This window comes from Pararge aegeria, chromosome 1, assembly GCF_905163445.1.
Source record: "Pararge aegeria chromosome 1, ilParAegt1.1, whole genome shotgun sequence".
Lineage (NCBI taxonomy): Eukaryota > Metazoa > Arthropoda > Insecta > Lepidoptera > Nymphalidae > Pararge > Pararge aegeria.
Genome location: NC_053180.1, coordinates 3,624,281 through 3,647,617, shown reverse-complemented (window position 1 = coordinate 3,647,617; position 23,337 = coordinate 3,624,281). Strand labels below are relative to the sequence as shown.

At 35.5% G+C, this 23,337-nt stretch overlaps 2 protein-coding genes across 3 annotated transcripts; both read right to left on the bottom strand.

Moving 5' to 3' along the window:
- Positions 1 to 1,692: 1,692 nt before the first annotated feature.
- Positions 1,693 to 10,421, bottom strand: LOC120625556 (KH domain-containing, RNA-binding, signal transduction-associated protein 2-like). 2 transcript variants are annotated; one of them, XM_039892614.1, is made up of 7 exons: positions 10,028 to 10,421; positions 9,263 to 9,387; positions 8,525 to 8,634; positions 7,955 to 8,166; positions 4,016 to 4,203; positions 2,970 to 3,184; positions 1,693 to 2,175 (listed from the first exon to the last, which is right to left on the bottom strand). In XM_039892614.1, the coding sequence occupies exons 1-7, from the start codon at positions 10,233 to 10,235 to the stop codon at positions 2,142 to 2,144; spliced, it is 1,092 nt and encodes a 363-aa protein (XP_039748548.1). In that variant the 5' UTR covers positions 10,236 to 10,421; the 3' UTR covers positions 1,693 to 2,141. The 2 variants fall into 2 exon arrangements, with proteins under 2 accessions (XP_039748548.1, XP_039748555.1); XM_039892621.1 differs by having other exon boundaries at positions 1,695 to 2,175; positions 2,956 to 3,184; positions 10,028 to 10,420.
- A 37-nt stretch (positions 10,422 to 10,458) lies between these two features.
- Positions 10,459 to 17,866, bottom strand: LOC120626585 (dynein light chain roadblock-type 1-like). The gene is made up of 8 exons (XM_039894185.1): positions 17,836 to 17,866; positions 17,257 to 17,357; positions 14,687 to 14,853; positions 13,565 to 13,685; positions 13,269 to 13,356; positions 12,349 to 12,449; positions 11,509 to 11,660; positions 10,459 to 10,540 (listed from the first exon to the last, which is right to left on the bottom strand). The coding sequence occupies exons 4-8, from the start codon at positions 13,619 to 13,621 to the stop codon at positions 10,459 to 10,461; spliced, it is 480 nt and encodes a 159-aa protein (XP_039750119.1). The 5' UTR covers positions 13,622 to 13,685; positions 14,687 to 14,853; positions 17,257 to 17,357; positions 17,836 to 17,866.
- Positions 17,867 to 23,337: the final 5,471 nt, after the last annotated feature.

Sequence of the window (23,337 nt, the reverse complement as noted above, 5' to 3'; positions counted from 1 at the left end):
AACCTTGTGGGACACCGGGTGTCGTAGATGACGCCCTACGACTTAATGTGTTTTATGCATCCCGTAGGGTTCTATCACTGAGATAAGAGGCAACTAAATTAGAGCCACGGTTTTGATACCATAGCGGGCTAGTTTAAGAAGCGCGAGGTTTTATGATCAACAATCGAATGCTTTGGATAGATCTCAAAACACATTGGTGTTTTTGTGATTTATCCAGATTCTGCAAACGTTGCCAGTCATCGAAAGCATGTTTTAAAAGTCTAGCATCCGCGTCCGTATTGCTACGACCTTTAGTGAAACCGTACTGCTCCGGATGTTGTAAGTTATATATATTGAAGTGATTTAAAAGTTGATTTAATGTTATGTGTGTGGCATACCACTAATGGGGCGGTACCCACCCATGAAGTACAATATTATTTGTATGAAAATTTAACTTAAACAATATGAAACTTCCCGAGCGTGAGCTATTAAAAAACTATTAATAAAATGGACAAACTAAAAGTATGCTATTTTGGATTGTTTTTTTTTTTGATCAAATACCTTAATCTTGATATTTTTATTATTCATTCATTACTGTGACTATAAACATTTGCATGATATTAATACCTTGAAATTATGTTAATAAAGTTCGGTAATGAACAATAACCACCTTTATTCCCCGACTCAAAAAACTTAAGACATTTGAAGGATTATAATTTTGTTACTGCCAACCTTTACAATTGAATAAGGATTTGTGGTTTAATACTATGTCGAGTAAATCTGAGAAAAAGGTATTTTCGTTCTTAAAGTTATGTCTACAGTAAGTGCCAGAGAGATTGAGAATAAAAGGCATTGACCTCAAGGTCGTTTAATCAGGTGTTGCGAACCTTTATCGTGCAATGAAGGTTTTTTTGCCAGCATCTGATTATGTTATTAGAAGATTTACAATCTAATAATAAACTGCACATAAATAAACCGTATTTTATTTCTTTATTTAAAATATGAAAACACATTTAACAAATAAAATAACTGAAATACAGCGTAAAAAGATGAGAACCTTAGGTATCATCAGAGAACACCCGTGAGTTATTCGAACATGAATGAATTTATACGAAATAGCAGTAAGGCGCACCTAAGATAACGCACTACTCAAGGCTCAAGTTTTATTCAGTCTAAAAATATGAAATGTGCTAATGGGCTCAATGTAACTTTTTATGAGCTTGAAATAATATCATTTAATTAGAAAAAATATATAAAATCTTAGGGTTTGCTGGTCAACGTTAAATAAAACTATATGAAAACCAAATAAAGATAGAGTTTTAAACAAAAAAGGCACTCTACTTTCGGGGATTACATAGGTGAGTAAGCGTGATAGTTACATTTGGATTTAAATTATTCTTCTTACTCGAATACAGTTTCAATTAATGGGCTTGGGTCAATTACAGTTATTTATAATCTATCTGGGACTTACTATAGATGATAGAATAGGGTTATTAGTATCACCAGAGAGACTCCCGTTACCATTGTTCTGGTAATTAAAATTCGTAATTAGTTTTTAATTTTATTTATTTCTAAGTCACACAGAGTTTGTAGTACATTATTTAAGTTTCGAAATGAAGAAACTATTTTAGTTTAAAAGTTTTACATAATTTTAGCAACTATATTCAATTAAAATCTATATTTTTTTATGGTTTTATAACATAGTTGTAAAAATCAAATGTTTAAAAATTCCATTTTATAATTGTCACCATAGAGATTACAGAAGTTTTTTTTCAGTTAAAAGTTAAAAAATAAAGTTTTTTTTCTTTAAAATAACTACCATTCTAAGAATTAGATTATTATTAATTTATATAAGAATATTGCGTATGTGCATTATTTAATGCACTGTAGTTATTGCTTTAGTGAAATAGGTTGCAATTTTAGTATATATTTGATTTGCATTTTAAAATTATGGTATTTTAATATAAACGTGCAGTTTTATGGTCAAAGTACATATTTTATTGGTAATATACCAATGGTTCTTTGAAATATCTCGTCCCACATTTAGATTATTACATAAGTTTGTATCTTCTTTTTGTTGAAGGTATTTGGCTCCAACTTTTTGCTTGTTTTGTTTAGTGTTCAGGTTTAGATGGAGTAATTTATTAATCACCAGTAGGTACTTACTCAGAGCGTTTCTTAGATGTTACGGCTGTTCTGAAAATGAACACAATTATGTTAAAAAGTTTAAATACTTATTAACAAAATTAAAAAATAAATAAAAGAAGATTGCAAACAATACGTAACATTACTGAATTTAATAAATAAAAAGACGAAGCAAAACAAATCTGTGCCTCGAATCGGACTTGTTTATATGAAAATTTTAAAAAGTCATATTTTATTCCGAATATTAATTTGATAATGGGGATAATTTGCAAAGTTCATCTAAATGTCTACAGATAAATTTATGTTTATTAAACCTTCAAGGTTTAGTACGTTAAAAATACGCTAGAGCGCCGTTTCAGCTGTCTTATAGCTGTCTGTAAGGTCCTGAACTTAGTGCGACAAACTAAGTAAACACCTATTATATATTATATATGCAGTGTACCTTATATGTGCATGTAATATTTGAGGACTTAGGTATCGATGTCCAGGAAAAGTGGCGCTAGAGGCTCCTGAGATTTACCTTGATCCTAACTCTGGTATAACAACGGGGATCTATAAGCAAAACGGATCTCAGGAGGTCCGGCCATGTCAAGTTAAAAACAATTTAGGTTTTTGGTTTGTATGAATTTGAATTATTGATGTTGATACAATATAAGATTGTTTCGTGAATTATATTAAAAGATATATGTTAAATAAGATAATTCAAGAATGGAAAAATAAGGCGTTTCTATAGCCGCTTATAGCCGGGATAAATGGGCAGTGTGGATCCCCATTGAGGAGCGTTTTCACAAAAGGTTTTTAGTCCGATCGGAGCACTACTAAAATACGAACAGTTGAGGTACTACTTGGGCGCGCGCTGGTACGGCGACGCGCGGGCGTAGTGGCGTGCGTGCGAGGGCCCCGGGCCCGGACGGCGGGTGCCCACGTCGCGGGCTGAGGCCTTGTACTCGCGGGGCTCGTCCTTGTAGTAGCTGCTGTCGTCCTCGTAGAAGCGGTGTTCCTGGCTGCGCTCGTAGCTGTAGTAGTCGGGCTCGGGGGCGCGCGGCAGGCCTCGCGGTACCTGACAGGTGAACACCAAATTGAAACGTGAGAAAATTGAAAACTAATGGCGAAATTTACTACTCTTACTACTCTTGGACATACTTAGAGTTAAATAAACTAGACACGGACAATGTACTAGTGTATTTTCTAATAATGTCATGTCGTGGTATGTTGCTTTTACGCGACCATGCGCCAGCGGTGCACTTCCTGGGCGCGAAGGGTTCGGGCTAGAGAAAACAACATCCTGAAGGCATTTGCAAACAGGTTTGATTGTTATTATCTGAACCGTTGTCTTATGGTGTACTTACCGACAAATAAAGCATGTCATAGGTTTTAGGGTTTACTAATTGTGTGTTTCTTACTACTAAACTCTTATGATCTAAATGGTCAAAATATCGAGGTTACACTGCATATACAACGTGTAATGTAATAACGAAATACTGTTGAAGGTTGCATTAGTATATTTCATAAGGAATAACCCTTAAAAAATATTAAATCAAAAGAAGCACATGTTTCCATACAAACTAATTCCACACATTATAAGTATTTACTCATGACAGCCCTATTGCTGATAAAAGACCGACACGTGCATAGTATCAACGCTACGCGACGCGTACATAATAAAGTGACAGGAGTCACTTGATTGAAATTTTGCATGTGGTATTAGGGCTGTACCTGATTTCTTTCAGTAATTTATAGCAGTTGTTTACTCAAAAACTATTAGCGTTTCGGTTCCACAGATAAGTCTTAGAGACAGTAAATAATGTACTTCTAAAGCCTCTTAAGGTATTATATAGGTTTTCATTTACACATTGTATATAAACAAAAAGCAAAGCAATGCCAAGGTCACCTGTCTAACGGGCGGCTCCTGAGCTGCATACGGGTCTTCGTACGGGTACGACTCCTCCATGGCCGTGCGGGCCCTGTCAAGAATACTGAACACCTTGTTCTTTGGCGGCATCGGTCGCATCGTCTGGGGCGGCATACGCGGGGCGGTGGGCGGGCGCGGTGGGCGGGGCGGGACGTGCTGCGGCGCTTCTGCAACAATGTTTGTTTTTACAGTCAGAGGTCTGTCAAGAGCGTATTTAAAACCTCTTCATGAATAACTTATAACTATCCGCTGATGGACTGAAGACTCTCCCAACGGCAGAATTTGCTCGTAATAACCACGAGGGGCGGGTTGGTCGCAGTCGATGGTATTTGTAGCAAAGAGGTCTCGTACAACACTTGACTGCAGATCAGATAATCCTTAATTTGACAAAGCATAGCCTACATGTAGTTTTGTTTTCGGACACACGGACTATATGGTATTTGAAAGCCCATCACAGGTTCGCAGGGGATGCTAAAAACACATCCCGTAAGGTGCCGCTTTTTGTCCATCAAACTGTGGTGTAGGTTGTAGGCCTCATGCGCCTGGAAACCATGGCGGTAGTATTTCCATCACAAACAAACAGTCATAAAAAACTTTACTAAGTAGATCTCAAATGCACAGTATTAAAGCAGTATGGAAACTACGAAAATAATGTTCGATGCGGTACACTCACGCTGTTTTTAACATTTGTTCGTAGTTTCCATACTGCTTTAATATATGCACTGTGCCAAATACCAACAGTAGGATAGGAGATATAGGATAGGGATAAGGATATTAACAAGTATATAATAAAAACACCGAAGTTTCTATTTAAACAAACATTACAAAGACGACCGCGTGATTTGAAGATGTGAATTTTTTGATTTCATGAATTTGGGTTAGTTAATCAATATCAAGTAAACTGCTAGCCAAGCCCTTTTATGACACTATAGGTAGACATATTGGGGTTGAAAAACATAATTGACCAATTCGCCATTTTGTAGCAGCAATACTCTTAATATTTATAATTGTATTCTCATCAGAATAAATGGTTAAACACAAAAAATATACAGAGCAAGCAACACTTGTGGTAAAAGCCGCATATACCGTTTTGTCTCATCTGATTTTCATAACGCTTACTATACTTAAAAAAACATAAATAATTGTCTACTAGATTGTGGCTTAATAGTGTATGTTGATTTTGGGTAACACGTTCCCTGTCGCATTAAAACAGAACATGAGGTTTTGCTGACTACTCCATTTTTATGGCGTCCTGGTACGTCTAAACCAAAAACAGAGTAGTTCCAGCCCCAAATTCTCTAATATATTTAATATAGGATGACGTACAAGTTTTTTATAGGTAGGTAGGTGATAGGTACCTTATCGAGTCGAATATGTGGGATCGAAGAATGGACAGTGAACATGTTAAGTAATTTGGATTGTACCATGCTACTAGTTTAAACGAACTTACAAGCGAAAGATAGACCACATGTGTTATGTTAAAAGACAAGAGCGCACCTGTACTAAGCACGGGGTTCTGGTAGGAGTGGGACCGTTTAGTGATTGTGCACGCACGGTACACCACTTCCTTGTATTGGGGTGTTTCAAGGAGGACACATCGCCGCTCCTTTGAATCAGGGTCCGTATCTGGCGGATACAAATGGCCCTTCAGCAGGGCTAGCACAGACAGGAGACAAAAATTATATCCCTCCTAATTAACCACAAGAATAGGAGAAGTTTACCTCTGTTTATTATTTGGATATTATTTCCACTTGTGCGCCAGAGCCTTCAGAGTTGATAAAGATGTGGGAGAAGATACATTTATATCCTTTCCCCGAGAAATAATTGTCTCCTGCACATGCTAGCCGTGCAGTTGAGTTTAAGAGATTTTTTTGTTCATAATGTTTCCATTTTTTCTAACTTGTCTTTTAATGTAAACAATATTTATTCATTTGGTAAGTGTGGTTTTATTAGTTAAGAAATCATTTTTTTTTTTTTATATTTATAATTGACGCAATTCTTGCAACATGCTGCTCTGTGTCACTCAATTTGAGCCCCAGGTGTTGTTAAGCCTCAGTGTGCTTTTAGATAAACCGGCAACCAAACACTTCAGACCGGAACACAGCATTGCAATAATGTTGCTTAGCGGCAGAAATTATCATGGCGTTAGTACTTCCGCGGACGCGCTGTCACAAATAGCTCTACTACTTCTAAAACACTAAAGAGTGACAATTTGTTTACGTTAGACAGGTAAGATAAAATGAACAGCATTTTGAACAGCATCACTTGCTTTTACTGTGAAGGAAACATTGTAAGGGAAAGCAGCATGCCTGAGTTCTTAATCCGCGCTAGCTCAGAATGGTGCACTACAGCCCTAATTCTTAATTTAAAAGGAGATCTGTGCCTAAATTTCAATTTTACAAAGTTTTGTGCGGCACGGTCGTGGGATGTTTGTAGTAAGGGCCGGCGTGAGGTCCCAAAATTTGGCGGAAGAAGTCTAAATTTGCCAATCTTGCACCCGTGAGTCGGTTCACCCATTCGATTACTCTGTGCACCCATGTTCTTTTAAATTTTTCTTTTAACTGAGGAGGACTTTTTAAAGTGGTCAGAATCTCTTTTTTTTATTTTATCAGATAAGTGAGTTATCCAAGCTGACAGTTTATGTCTCTCCCATATACAGTGTAATTTGTAAGGGATTTTTGTACAAAAGGCCAGTATCAGCAGATGGCTGACACCAGCTGTGTTGTTTTATAACTTTGTGCAACCCTTTTTAATTGTTGCTTTGAGTGTTGGTTTTTTATTCGATTGATATTTGTGCAGCTAGTTGACCTTGGATAAAAATGAGTGAGTTTAGATGAGTTTATACAGTACCACTATTCATAAATGTTTTTAATAAAATGATTTTGTAATGCAATTTATAAGAATCCATAGGTCCCACCCAATGTTTTGCAGACATGAAAATGTGTTTTAAATTTATATATTTGAAGTTGTACAGTTTTTAGAAGTGCTTTTGTTTTGTTTAGTGTTTACTTTGCAATTATGTGTTTAGGAGCATGTACAAACCCTTTGTATCCTTATTAATAAACATTAAACAATGTTTTATTACACCCATTAAACAACTGGTAATAGTTACACCCATTTCTCTGTTTCTGTCATTTATCCATGACATTCAAAGAAAGAGACAATACATTTAGATGGCTATAAAACGTAAATTCTTATGGGGTTATTGATGACATTTCTATTGACTTATAGAAATATCATCGTTGTTCTTCTTTTGATGAAGGTGAAGAAGATGTGGTGATTATGGGCAAAGCCTTGGGAGAGGCCTTTAGTCCAGCATTAGACTGCTATAGGCTTTTGACGATTGACAAACATTTGATTGAATTGTACATTTTGTATAAAGCAGTCAACAGAATCTGATGCGATTAATGCAGGAGGCTTTTTACCTGTATATTATTCCCTACTTAAAAGTTTTATTATGAGGAAATAGTTACTTATGGGCCTGGCTCAGGAATCACTCAATATGTTATGGAGAGACCGCTTATCCTAAATCTGTAAAAGTAGACTTAGCAATATGACTTATATAACAAAATGGGGGGGCACATTAGTTCTGAAAACTGATGGATGCTGGGATACCAAGGTGTTGGAACAGCAATATTGTGCTAGTAAATGCAGTGTTGTTTCCAAATGAAGGGAGTTCAAAATTACACATTGGTAGAGATCCCCGGAACGAGAAGTTAGAGCTCTTTATCCAAAGCACTGATGTGATGAATATCAGAAAGTACCAGTCCAATCTGATATTGCCTGTTTGGTAATTTGTATTTTTTTTTGCAGTTTTGCAGTTACATTACCTACAGGAAAAGCTGTGTTAGTAATTGATAAGGATAAGGGTTAAAAAAAGAAACGTGTAACGTACGTGTAGTATAAGCTAATACTGACCTCTCTCCATAATGTCGCGGTGCATATGCGGCGGCGGCCTCATCATTTCAGTGGGGTCTGGAATGAGGTACTTCTTGACTTCTGCCAGTGCATATGCAATCCTTGCATGGGCCTCGGCTGGAGGTGCGACTGCTGATATCTCCACATGAAGCTCGTCTGAGAGGTGAGCGTGCTTTGGGTCCAGAGAGTTTCGAAGCTCTTCTTCCTTCTGTCTGGAGAAGAAGAAGAGGTTGGTTACAATTATTTGGCTTTAGCATACAGATTCGCACAGCTTTAGTGTGGCATTAGGTTATTTAGTGATTAAATTTTTAATAAATTATTACATACTAGCCACACATTGCCTGTGTTTATTATGGTTTTTTATAAATCCTATGGGGAACATTTGTTTACCTGGGATATAAATTAATCTATGATACTTCTTTCTTTTCAACTGAATCTATGACTAAAATCAAGCTGAGTGGTTGCTTAGGGCGTAAAAGAAAGATAAACAAACAAATAAACACACTTTTGCTTTTGTAATATAAGGAAGGGTAATATTTAAAGTAATAAGAATATTTTTTTTAAACCAACCTATCCCTCATTGACCCCCTTCCAAGCACAGCCATCTTGCACATGGTCTCCTCTTGAAGCTGCTTCATGGTGTTGCCTTTTGGGCCCAACAATTTGCCTATGAAGTTGATCTGAAACAGAATAGGCACTTATAGTGCAGGATGCATGCATGATCAATGACTTCCAACAACAGAATCATATAACAACTTTGACAAATTCTTCATAATCTCTTTGAATTGTCCATAAGAGTCAATGTAAAATAAGTATATTGCGAACATCTTTTTGTAAACTATCAAAAAAGTGTAATTATCTCAATAATGAATTTCATGATAGCCCAGTGGGTAGGAACATCACTTTCGAGGGACTGAATGTTCCACCTCTAATGTTACTAAGTTATGCGCGTTTTAAGCAATTAAAATATCACTTGCTTCAAGGGTGAAGGAAAACATTGTGAACCTGCATGCCTGAGAGTTCTCCATAATGTTCTTAAAGGTGTGTAGAGTCCAAGAGACCAATTGATATGACGATAATGGGATGACTATGGCCTTCTCATTTTGGAACGAGACCCGTGCCGGGCCGGTAAGGGGTTGATATGATGAATACATTTCTTCACCCCAAAACATTGTCAACTACCAAAAACAATGTTGAGAGGAAAAAAACAAATTTCAGACCAACCTAACCTAAATATAAGTGAAACTTAACAAAACAATTGAAATTGAATAAAATCTTCCCATCTTATTTGTTATTCATTTTTTATACCTTTGGATGTTCCTTAATAGGCACCAGCACTTTGACAACAACTTTGGCCGGCTTCTCCCTGTAGACGTCAACATACTTCAGATCCTTTGCTGGTATCCTGCCAGTCGATTGTACTTTTGATACCTCTAAAACAAATAATGAAAAATATTTGACAGCCGACTCCATGGATGGCCGTGGGTTCGATTCGCATGACTGGAACATGTTTGTGTGATGAGCATGATGAGAAATGTTTTCCAGTGTCTGTGTGTTTATTTGTATATTATAAGTATTTATGTATATTATTCATAAAAATGTTCATCAGTCATCTTAGTATCCATAACACAAGCTACACTTACTTTGGGGCTAGATGGCGATATGTGTATTGTCGTAGTATATTTATTTATTTATTATATTTCAAATGATTATTATTATATGTAACATATTTGTATGCATTTATTTGTCATGTCAATGTGCCAGTTCAAATTTCAACTTTCAAAAAAGCATGCAACTGGCATGGCTATGGGTGCATTATCTTTTTGGGGACTAAATATGAGTGAGAAATTAAAGTTAGTTAACGGCGCCATTTCATAGCATATGGCCTCAAATTGGAATAAACATTGAATTATTGTTATTTTATTACGACAAAAATTTTAGCCGTCCTCTCTTCTTTTGGCTACCTAATGTTAGTCATACGCTTTACTAGCAAGAACTAAACCATATATCTTTTGACAACAGTTCAATGAGAAAAAGACGCCATTAAAAGTTAAGTAATTAAATGCAACATACCCTGGTCAATCAGTCTGGTTGACACTGGGAACTTTCCCACATTGAGTTTAATCTTCTCGCTTAACAGTTCTCGAATATATTCGCCGGCTTTTTCATTGATTTTCGGTTCGCCATCTTGATCGTGTTCCCCTGGAGTTGGACCATCTTGGCCGGCGTTCCGTTTAAAATCACTGCTGTTGTATCCATTTTTGTCGTATTTATCTTCCATTTTTATACTTAATTCTTAATTCACAAATGCTAGTAGTATACAAAAGTATCAATATTACGGTCAATAAAACAAAATTACACTGATGAGTGCCGATGTGTTGCGTGATGCGTCTCACAGATCATGAGACCACAGACCAGTAAAATGCATCTGGCGTGAGGTGTGACAGCACTGACGAGTGACAAGTAACAGGCGTCCCCTATACTCTGTACGCAGCTATCGCAGCTCAGTACGCAGATATTTTACCTCTAGTTGTAAGTTTGGTTAGCTTGAGCTCTGTGTTGTCATACTTGATTTTCAGGTTTCCCCTGTTCAAATATGTCAAAAATTATAACAGAAGTACTACATATTTTTAGTGGTGCAACGTGTCTTATGTCCTGTAATAGACCTGATATAAACTGACATGAGGACGCGCGGAGGTGAAATAAAAAATTATAATTTTGTTTTTAAATTATTTTATAAGAGCGATCAAGTATGAGCGAGTGAATATGAGCAATCAAGCTAATGGAGAAAATTACCATCAGATGTACTTCAATATTAAAAATTGCTTTCTAATGCTGACGCAAATAGTAAAACGTCTTTACGTTTTATGATAAAGGAGAATGCCGGAACACGGTTTCGTTTGGTGCCTCATTTAAATTGGTATCAGAAATTAAGTTTTTATTTTTTTAAATCCTCTCAAATCCCAAGCCTTAACTTCGACGGTTAAAAAATCTTTTAATGAAATAGATTAAATCTACTGTTCAATTTCAGCATCCATAATATGCAGCGAACCAAAAAAAACAATATATCCATCTGAACTACTTTGTCAGCTTGGAGACAATGGTATTTAGAAGTTTTGACTTCTAAATACCATTGTCTCCAAGCTGACATAGTTCTTTTGTATTTCTTTATTATAGTGCTTTGTATTTAAAGTGTAAGGATATATAAAATTTGTAAATTACAATGCATATAATTATTTCGGAACTGGCAGGACTTGAAACATCATCTATCGAGGCCCTTCCTCAAAAAAAGTTAAAAACATAAAAATATTGTCCCGTTTCTTGACTTTATTGCCAAGCTATAGCTCTTTGATCAGCAACTTTTGAAATTATTATGAGAGCAAAAACAAGTTGATAAAACTGTGGGAGAAGAAAAAATCCCTGGGGGGATATGCGTCTCCTGCACATGCTGGACGTGCAGGTGAGATAACAAGCGGCAAATATGCAATACGCAACGAAAAAAAGATAATCAAATGATAATGTATAAACATAAAATATTTATTCAATGATTTGATGTTTTTTTTTCGTTTTGTTTAATATTGTTCGCCATTTTCTTATGAGCTCTTGCGGCTTGCATCACAACGATGTTGAACTCTAAGTGTGGCGCGACCATGACTTCCAATTTCTTTGTCCTTATTCTTAAAATTAACACTTCATCGAAGGGGTCCTGTGAAAATCAATAATGTTTACAGTCCATTTACAATAGTGGACCATATTATATATAAGATAAACAGTTCGCTATAACGATAAGTTATAGCGAACTGTTTGTGGTTAGATTTATTAATGTGGTGTGGCCATTGACAATTCAACTCTGATTCAACTTAAATATTGTCACCATTCAGAGGCAATCTGTTGCATCGATTAGTTGTGGACAGATCGTACGGATCTGTCCACAACTAATCGAAACTGTGGATGTCAAAATTGACATCCACAGTTTACACATATGCAATTGGTCGCTGTGATCTGTCGGTGTGGTTAATCGCGATGCCTCGTTTGCACTGGGACGTGGCGTCACAAAAAGTTCATGTAATTAGAATGCCCCAGTGAAAATAATAGGAATACCCATGTCGCTTGCACAATTAAGATCTGCATGTTATATTTTATGCTCGTGCATATTGTCGTGTGCGATTGATTTACCAGCGACAGATTTATTGGATTGATTGTGTTGACACCTAAAAACGAATGTTGCTACATCACTAGGAACTAAATAGTATGAACTAATTATTATAACACTTTTAGCGGGAGACGAGGTAAACGCACGCATTGAAATCGTTGCAATGTGTTATTCTTGCTGCACACTACAAAAAATTAAATTCGTCATAATTTGTGGTGAAAATGTATTGATAAATAATTACAATTTCCGCGATACTGAGGTGGGTCATATAACCAAGGCGTCGCATCGCCAGCCCGTAGTTGGTAGCGCCTATTAGATTCATATTTGTCAATACTGGCACTCCTGAAATATGAGCAATTCATATTTATATCCACCTAGCCGCGTTCGTCGTCCACGTTTTTACGGTTTTTTACAAATGGAAACCTATGTCACTCTCCATTCTTTCAATTAACTCTATGCCAAAAAAAAAGTCGATTTGTTGCTTAGTTGGGGCGTAAGGTGAGGACAAACAAACAACTAAGAGTGAGAAGTAGTAAAGCTTTTTTTGACAGAGCTTGTGCCGGTGTAATTACAGTCACACACAGGGCCGCAATTTGTAGGATGCGTTCCTGAATTCCCTGCGAAGTGTTGCTCTGGTTATAGGTGATGGTTTCCCCACTAACCATGGGGTGAACCCTTAATCATTTAAATATAATCATCATTCATCATCAATTATAGCTAATCATCTCTAAAAGTCCACTTCTGGTCTAAAATGGTCTCCCTCTCAACCGGAGGGTTTGCTCATAATCACCAAGCTGGGCAGGCGGATTGGTTATCGCAGTAGATGGTAGTAGTGGCACAGACGGTAAAATTACTGCATTCTGATCTGCAGTCACATTTTACTCAAGTTGGGGCAGAGTTCGAAGCCCGGCGCGCACTTTTGACTTTTCTAACTAAATATCATTTGCTTTAACGGTGAAGGAAAACATCGTGAGGATACCAGCATGTTAGAGAGTTATCCATAATGTTCTCTGAAGCGTTAAAAGTCCAATAATCCACACTTGGCCATCGTGGTGGACTAAGGCCTACACCCTTCTCATTCTGAGAGTACACCCTGTAATAGGCTAGTAATAGGTTTATTATAATAATGACTACGAATAATTTTACTATGATTGTACCTACCTTCTTTATTAGTCAAGACGACTCCTTCAACAGAGTCATCCTCCATGATTCTGTCGACTATTGGATTGATTTCGTTTAGAGATGCAGTCTGGAAAGTTTAGGAAAAGTAGATTTTTAACGCTGGCTCTCTGGGATCTAGCAGAATGTATGGCGGATGAAAAATCATTTATGTAATCGAACTTTTTTCATCATTAACACCTACTTCTTAAGTTTAAAAAACACACGACGCAATAATCTATGTGGCCGCTCCGTGTTTTTTTAAACTTTTACCGTATGATATTACCAAAGTTTCTTACAGTTTTGACTAACCACTCATCGTGGAAATCTTTTATTAGATTCGTAATAATCTTCATAGTATAATCTTCGTAGTAGTTCAATAGTCACGACTTTAGAATCTTAAGATAAAAAATACTAGACCTGGAATAAAAGAAACAAAATTTTTTAATCAACTGATTTATCATCAACATTTTCTTTAACCAACCATCGATTCCAACAATGCTTTTCGTTTGATAGTCCGTTGCAAAAGGCCGAAGCTCATAAGCTATTTTAAAATGCCCCTTTAATTCCCACAACACCTAATAATATCATAAGTGCAATGGCCGATAGTGCTTACAATTTACTGGCTCACTACTACACTGTCACGAGTGCAGGCGCACGTCCAATCCGTACATTGTCCGTCACAAGACTACCCGATTGACAGCTTCCCCCCCTACTTGTGTACGTGAGACAATGTATTTAAATGTATTTATTTAGAATTTAATAGATACAAACACTACAACAATCTACATTATTGAAAATAAGTTTATTTATTTTAAAATAAGTAATTTTATTAATTAACATAATATTACCATTATGTAGAACTGATTTCTGAACTAAGTTGAATAAATACTACCGTTAAAATCGACTCGTAAAAGGCAGTAAGTAGGTAAGTTGGCAACACCACGTGTAGGCGCGCGACTTATGGCGATTCATTGTCTGTGTAATTGCGCTTCTGCTGGAAATGAGGTAGGGATGGCTGCGATTCGAGGATTTAAAATAAAAAAAAAATACTTCACATACCAGGAACTGCGTTTTGTTATTTTTTAGTAATAATTGCCAAGCAGATGGCTTTACACTGATTGTTAACCATAATTCATTGTAAAGTCAACATCTTCTCTGGTTTCAAAGCGAAGCGTGCGTAGAGGGTTTCATTGCCGAAGGTCTTTTTGGTGTGGAGTATAAGGATTGAAGAAATTTTAAATAACACCGTACAGATTCTCTTACTTTTCGCAAGTCAGAGTACCTATAGCAAATTCAGCTTAATTTTCATAATATATCATGGAATTCCGTAAAGGAACGCCTGCTTCTATCCAATATTCTATCATCTATCTATAAATTTCTATCTTCCGTCACCACACGGCCTTAATTAATATATGTACCTGTTTAATTTATTGATTACGGCGTTAACTTCGATCAGTTATTCCTGAAAGTGCTTCTTCTTGGCCACTCTTTGTACGACACAAGCGGTGAACTGTTTGTCACCGGCCACTAGGACTTCAATCTTGTTGGTCGCGAGCCGAAACGCGACCAACTCGTCTCGTACATCCTGTTAATAAAAATTCATTTATTTCAAGTACGCTGACTCTAAGTGCTTCAAGCACTTTTCTTTTCCTAAAACGTCAGGTCTGTCAGTTTGCAGTGACTCTACCACCGGTTCAGACGGCAGATTCGACCGAGAAGAGCCGGGTAGAAACTCAGCAGATTCTTGCTCTTTTCCAATATCAACTAAGTATTTGCAATTGAACATTCATTTTCCTATCTTATGAAAGATGAAAGCGGATATGGATGTCATTAAGAAATTCATCAATTGTATAGTAACCTCGCTCTAATAAATGCGGTTTAACACATTGTTTAAATTTATTATTTCGTAGGTCCAAAATTACTTAGGAATCATATTATACGAGCATATGATACTCAATCCATTGATAAGCTCACTGAGTCAAACGTTATAATGTATAGATATCGCCAATTTCTTTTCAAACCGGTTGTTAAAAAACACTTTTCTAAATAGTAATGGTTTTTGGTAGTCTTACAAATACTATAATATAATAAAATTTTATTTCAGGCATAGCCCATATACTGCACTTAACAGTTTTTAAAAATAACATAAAAAGAAGCACAAATTAAATTAACAATAATAATAATAATAATAATTTTATAAATTTTTAATAGTGTTTTTTAATTTATTCTTAAGCATTGTTAATAATTAAAAAAAAAAAAAGAAAAATAATAAATGATAGAAATATATAATAATAACAATAATAGACATATAATGAGGATCTTAAACTTGCCTACGGACTTGTGCCGAAAATGCAATAGTAATTCTGAAACCATACAGCACATAACAGGCGCTTGTAAATTAATAGCGCAGACAGAATATAAACACCGCCACGATCAAGTCGCAAATATTATCCATCAGAAGTTAGCTTACAAATATAATCTCATATCAAGTCTGAAACCCATACCTTATTATAAATATGTACCAGAATCAGTTCTCGAAAACAACGAATACAGACTGTATTACGACCGTGCAATTCTTACAGATAGAACAATCCATTACAATAGACCTGACATTACACTTCAAGATAAAAAGAACCGAACTGCAATCATCATAGACATAGCTATACCCAACACACATAATTTACAAAACACAATATCCGAAAAACTTTCTAAATATACAGACCTTAAAGACGAGATAAAGCGCATGTGGCGGCTTAATGAAGTTAGCATAGTTCCCTTAGTATTATCCACTAAAGGTGTCATTCCCAAACAACTTCACCAGTCACTCAGCTTACTCAATTTACCGGAATTCACCTACATATCTCTCCAAAAAGCTGTAATCCTGAACACATGCAGGATAGTCCGTAAATTCTTACAGGGTAGTGAAGAGCCTACACATCGAACTGGTGAACCCACACATAATCACAATAATGTCCAACCACAACCTTCTACACAGACATGACATTTCCCTCAAGCACAATCCTATACACATACAAACCCACAACCTTAATAATTAACTTAATTAATTATTAAGTTTTTTTTTTTTTGACTATGGGTGTGCACTTGACTTAGGTCCGTGCACACCTGAAATACCAGCTGTTAGCTGAGACACTAAAGTGTACACAGATAATAATAATAATAAAAATAATTAAAATTAATAAAATACTAATAATTAAACACGAAACAAATATTCGTACAAGTGTTTATTAAAATTTTACGTGTAGTAAAATTAAATGTTTTTTGCATTATTTGCTTTTAGACTTAATTTTTAATGCAATGTTATAAGGGTTATTTTATTACATACTTCCGTGGATATAAGACGGCGCTTATATCAAGTTTATAATGTTCTAGATGAAGTCCAACTATGCACAACCCCGGAGAACATGACTCGACAACGTTGTCGAGCAAATTGCCGACACTGACGTCATTCCTTCAAAGAGCCATTGGGGAAATGGGACTTAACTATATTGTTAAAAATATATGTTTGCGCTTGTATACTATATTGTTGCAAATATATGTATACGGTTGTATGCGAAAGCGTTCCCGTGGCCCTGCCACCAGGCGACTTGTCGGAACACAGTAAGGCTATCGTTGGGGCCGTTTTCGAGATTCAGATTATATATAATTATACATACAAGAATTGCTCGTAGATAAAATTGCCGACTGGCGCAGCGGGTGGCCTGCTTTCTGTGTCAAAGGCCGTGGGTTCGATTCCCACAACGGCAAAATGTTTGTGTGATGAACATAAATGTTTTTCAGTGTCTGGGGTGTATCTGTATATTATAAGTATATATGTGTATTATTCATTAAAATATTTATCATTCATATAAGTACCCATAAGACAAGCTACGCTTACTCTGGGACTAGATGGCGGTGTGTTTTTTACTTTAATATAATTAATTAATTTAATAAATTGAAATCTTGAAACAAAAATATTAAAATGACATACGATTTCCCCAATGGCTCTTTGAAGGAATGACGTCAGTGTCGGCAATTTGCTCGACAACGTTTGAGTCATGTTCTCCGGGGTTGTGCATAGTTGGACATCATCTAGAACATTATAAACTTGATATAAGCGCCGTCTTATATCCACGGAAGTATGTAATAAAATAACCCTTATAACATTGCATTAAAAATTAAGTCCAAAAGCAAATAATTTATTTATTTATTTATTAGCTTTTCATGGGAAACAAACAGTATAATTATACATAAAAGTAATGCCGTATTTTTGTATCACATAGACCAATGAAGTTTCCACAACTTGGTTATACATATAACACGATAACATTTACCACAATTGCTTAGGAGTAAGTACCTAGCAAGCAATTATCATACAAAAAAAAGAAAAAATAATAATAATGTAATTAAAACAAAAATGAAAAACAAAAACTTTAAAGCTATACTTAGTACTTATTTTGTCATAATAAATTTTCTAAACGTGCCAATTTTGACATGAAAAATGTCCGTCTCACAATATTTGTTGTTAAAAGCATTGCACGCACGAGATAAAATGTTATTTGCCGAATACCTTGTCTTCCATCTAGCCCACGCAAAGGGAGGTTAACGCCTTGCATTTAACCTACGACATGCAAAATCGACATTACTTAGAAGAATAAAATAAAAGAATAATGCAAAAAACATTTCGTTTTACTACACGTACAATTTTAATAACTCTTCAAGGCAGTTCATTCAAATATAATAGGCACACGAATAGCAATATGCAATATGAGTATTTTTGTGAGGAACTTGTAAACTCGAAAAGCACCATATGATCGAGTAGAACTGATGGTGAAGACCATGAGGGTTGATATGTCTATATATTTTATTCGTCTAGAAGTTAGACCTTGACTGCAATCTCACCTGGTGTTTAATAAAGATGCAGTTTAAGATGGTAGCGGACCAACCTGTTAGGGAGTATGGTAATCATATCCCTAATCGGTTTATACGCGACATCGCAACGGAACACTAAATATTTAAGTATGTTTTAGTATATATTAGTTTATTATTTTTTATTTATTGTATGTGTGTAATCTTGATAAGTATTAGTGTGTAATTGTTCGTAAGTATGTATATAATAATAATACACCCCACCAATCGGTTTCCCTTGGTTTTCCTAATCCGAAGGTTGCCTGGAAGAGATCGCTACTAAGCGATAAGGCCGCCTTGTATCCTACTTTTTAAGTTTATTGTTGTTGTGTCCATTGTTTTTTTTTCTATTTGTTGTGTACAAATAAAGTATAAAATAAATAAATAAATCGCGGCACGTCTTTCTCGGTAGGGTGGTAACTAGCCACGGCATAAGCCTCCCACCAGACCAGACCAAAGAAAATTATGAACTCCTAAATTGCTGGAAACCGAACCCGGGACCTCCTATTTAAATTCAGAGCGCTCACCGTTGCGCCAGGGAGGTCGTCAAATGATATGATGATGATGACAAAAACTTTAACTTAGAGACGCACTTTCCTCTGCGTTAATGAATTCACGACAAGAGGAATATTAAGCCTCAAACCTAAACTCTCCAATGAGCTCCTAGAGTTGGACACAGCTATTTACAGAAAGGTTATAAGGATGGTGAAATAATTAATGGTCGTGAAAGGTCGAAGTGCATGGTATGTTTGATACGGCTAAAAATGTGTGTGGTTATAAATATTGGGGTGCCTAGATTTTTTAAATATATTTTTTCCCCTTATTGCATAGTTATAAAACCGCTTACGTGCGAGCAAAACGAGTTTTAAGTTTATTTTGAGAAGAGTCGTTTACGTTTCTGCTTTTCATTTTGGTGGAAACTTGCATGCCTGAGAGTTCTCAGTAATAATCTTAAAGACGTGTGAAGTACACCAATCCGCACTTATTTATTTATTATGTATTTATTCATACCTTTTAAACCTTTTTAGATATACTATATTTATTTATATATTTAAGAAAGGTCACCGATAGCTTCATCTTCATCAACACATTTATAGGCTCACGACTGGGCCCGGGTCTCCTATCAGAATGAGAAGGGTATAGACGGTAGACTTCGCACGCCGTTGAGGACATTACGAAGAACTGTCAGGCTTGCATGTTTCCTCACGATGTTTTCTTTTTCCGTTAAAATCAAGTGACAGATAAATACCCAATAGGTGTGCAGCGACCCTGCTTTCTGAGTCCAAGGCCGTGGGTTCGATTCCCACAACTGGAAAATGTATGTGTGATGAACAGGATGGTTTTTCAGTGTCTGGGTTTTTATATGTATTTTATTTTATGTATATTATTCATAAAAAAATATCCATTAAAAATTAAAAATTAAATTAAATTCATTTATTTCAAATAGGCCTAATATAAGCACTTTTGAAACGTCAAGTATGTCTGTGTGTAGTGACACTACCACCGGTTCGGAAGGCAGATTCTACCGAGAAGAAGCCGGCAAGAAACTCAGCAGTTGCTCTTTTCCAACATCAACAATTAACATTTTACATTTTAACATTAATTTTTCTATCTTGTGAGAGATGAAAGCGGAGCCGGATGTTTCCAAGCAACCTTGTCATTAAGAAATTCATCAATTGTGTAGTAACCTCGCTGTAATAAATGTGTTTTAACATATTCTTTAAATTTATGCATTGGTATGTCCAAAATTACCTTAGGAATCATATTATAAAAGCGTATACTCAATCCCACAAATGACCCATGTACCTTTCGCAGACGATATGCAGATGTCACTAATTTATGACCATTTCTTGTAAGTCGACTGTTTATATGCACTTTTTGTTTATAAAGACTAATATGTTGTCTTACAAAATCTATATTATTATAAATATATCGTGAAGCTACATCAGTCATCTTAGCACCCATAACAAAAGCTACGCTTACTTTTGGGCTAAATGGCGGTGTGTGTATTGTCATAGTATATTTATTTATTTATATCTACCCACTACCGACCAACTACAGGGCACGGGTCTCCTCCCACAATCAGAAAGATCTAGGCCGTAGTCCACCACGCTGGCCCAGTGCGGATTGGTGGACTACACACGTCTTTGAGTAAATTATAAAGAACTCTGAAGCATGCAGGTTTCCTCACGATGTTTTCCTTCACCGTTGAAGCAAGCGATGATTTTAATTACTTAGAACGCACGTAACTTAGAAAAGTTACAGAATCCTTATTCAGTCATTATTGCATGCACTTAATGCAATAATGACTGAATAAGGATTCATCTATGTACAAGTCCTCGGTATTGCGAGCTTCCTGCAGATAAAAATCCATAAATTACTACTGCAGAAAATGATTTCTTTAACGACTGAACACTTTCCGAGGGTTTAATCGCTAGCATGAATACATTTATTTTGTTTTGTGTTTAGTTATGGCAAGTAACTGTACGTGTACGATGTACGATGTATGTTTATTGTTGTGTCCAGAAACAGTGAAAAACCTATCTTTTCTAATTTTCCCAATATATGGTATATGTTTAAAAGTAAAATAATTACTGTCAACGCTAAATGGAATGGAGTGACTAGCCACCCGTTCGAGAAACACTACTAAAGTGGAGTGGTTTTTGATGCTTCAATATTAAAAAACAATAAAAAAAATAGTTTATTTCTGTAAGAAACAAAGTGGTATCAGTATAGGTAAACAAATAAAACAAGAGATACAATGATATACAAGAGGACAGACATATCATAAAGAAATATAGATGCTAAAAAAAATTACAACCTATAATATACAAAATAAGTATGCCTGTTTCTGTGTATGTTTGTGTGTGTGTGTGTTTGTGTGTATGTGTGTGTGTGTGTGTGTGTGTGTGTGTGTGTGTGTGTGTGTGTGTGTGTTTGTGTGTGCGTGCTCATAGTTTGTGTAAGACAGAATTTGTGAAAAATCACGACTGATAAATTTTATGTTATATAGAACGTTCTAATAATGATTCCACCTCATCATAATTTAGTGATAAAAGGTACTTATTTAAAATTTCTTTGCATTTATGTAATCCTAGTGGGTATATTTTAAGTTTCCTGTTAATCACGTTATACAGATAGTTTGATTGCGACAAGTATTGTTTCCGCGCAAAGGCAGTTTTGGTTTTAAATGATATTCGTCGTGTACACGGTTTCTGTACGTTCTTAATTCTGTGTACACCTGCTACCACGCTCTGCTGATCAGAAAACAGCAATTCTGCTTTGCGGTATAAATAAGTAAAGCGGTATTACTTCCCCGGACGAGCTCTATTTCATATGTACTCATAGAAACGTATAGAACGGTTATAGAGGTACATACTTTGACGGAAATACATGACTCCCAATACATTAGAGTTGGTTTCTATTCGAGATATTGTATCAACTGTAGCTTCATTGAATTCCTGTAAAAATGTATTGCGTTAGTAGTTTCGTACGACGTTTTTTTTTTATTCCACTTGCACGTATAATTTTAATAACTCTTCAAGGCAGTTTATTCAATTATTATAGGCACACCTACAGCAATTTGAGTATTCATGAAAGGAACTTGTGAACTTCAAAAACACCATATGGTCGAGTGGAACTGATGGAGAAGACCATGAGGTTGATATATAATTTTTTTTTATTCCCTTTCAAGTTAGCCCTTGACTGCAATCTCACCTGATGGTAAGTTGTGTTGCAGTCTACGATGGTAGGTGGCGAACCTGTTTGGGAGTAAGGTAGTCCCCCTAATCGGTTTCTACGCGATATCGCAATGGAAAACTAAATCGCGTAGCCACTAGACCATAGAAAATTCAGAAATTATCCTCCCGGGGTTGTGCTAGGGAGGTCGTAAGGAGGGACGCCCGCAGTAAGAAGGGGGGTGGTGAGAACTGTATTCTGACCCGCCGTCACCACCCTGCATGTTTTTGCTACCGTCTACTCCGTCTACCGTATGTATTTATTTGAACTAACATTTGGCATATCCTGTCTAGCGACTTTCTTCTTGTAACAAGGCATTTCAAAAATTAAAAGTTTCAAAAATTATAATATTATAAAATAACTCCAAGGTATGATTTAAAAATGTGATTTTTTAATCTGGTTGGTCACTGTTATCACAGATAATTCATGCCGAGAGGACAGGTCAAAAAAGTAAGTAAAATAATGGAATTTCCGACTACACTTTATTATCATGAAAAAAAAAAAACCCGGACGTCAATCGGTCGATTTGGTGATGATGATTATGTATTTACAGCTGATGGTTTTCCAAATGTATGTAAAAAATAATATTTTTATTTTCTTCATTACATGTGTAAGTTTTATACAATATATACTTATAGATATGTTTTATTTCATTTATGTCCCGGCGAACTTCGTACCGCGGTCTAAGAGATAATTCATACCGAGACGACAGGTCAAAGTAAGTAAAGTAAGTAAAGTAAGTAAAGTAAGTAAAGTAAATAAAGTAAGTAAAGTAAGGAAAGTAAGGAAAGTAAGTAAAGTAAGTAAAGTAAGTAAAGTAAGTAAAGTAAGTAAAGTAAGTAAAGTAAGTAAAATAAGTAAAGTAAGTAAAGTAAGTAAAGTAAGTAAAGTAAGTAAAGTAAGTAAAGTAAGTAAAGTAAGTAAAGTAAGTAAAGTAAGTAAAGTAAGTAAAGTAAGTAAAGTAAGTAAAGTAAGTAAAGTAAGTAAAGTAAGTAAAGTAAGTAAAGTAAGTAAAGTAAGTAAAGTAAGTAAAGTAAGTAAAGTAAGTAAAGTAAGTAAAGTAAGTAAAGTAAGTAAAGTAAGTAAAGTAAGTAAAGTAAGTAAAGTAAGTAAAGTAAGTAAAGTAAGTAAAGTAAGTAAAGTAAGTAAAGTAAGTAAAGTAAGTAAAGTAAGTAAAGTAAGTAAAGTAAGTAAAGTAAGTAAAGTAAGTAAAGTAAGTAAAGTAAGTAAAGTAAGTAAAGTAAGTAAAGTAAGTAAAGTAAGTAAAGTAAGTAAAGTAAGTAAAGTAAGTAAAGTAAGTAAAGTAAGTAAAGTAAGTAAAGTAAGTAAAGTAAGTAAAGTAAGTAAAGTAAGGAAAGTAAGTAAAGTAAGGAAAGGACATATTAGTTAGTAGCGGGAGTGGTGATAGCCCAGTGGGCAAAACTTC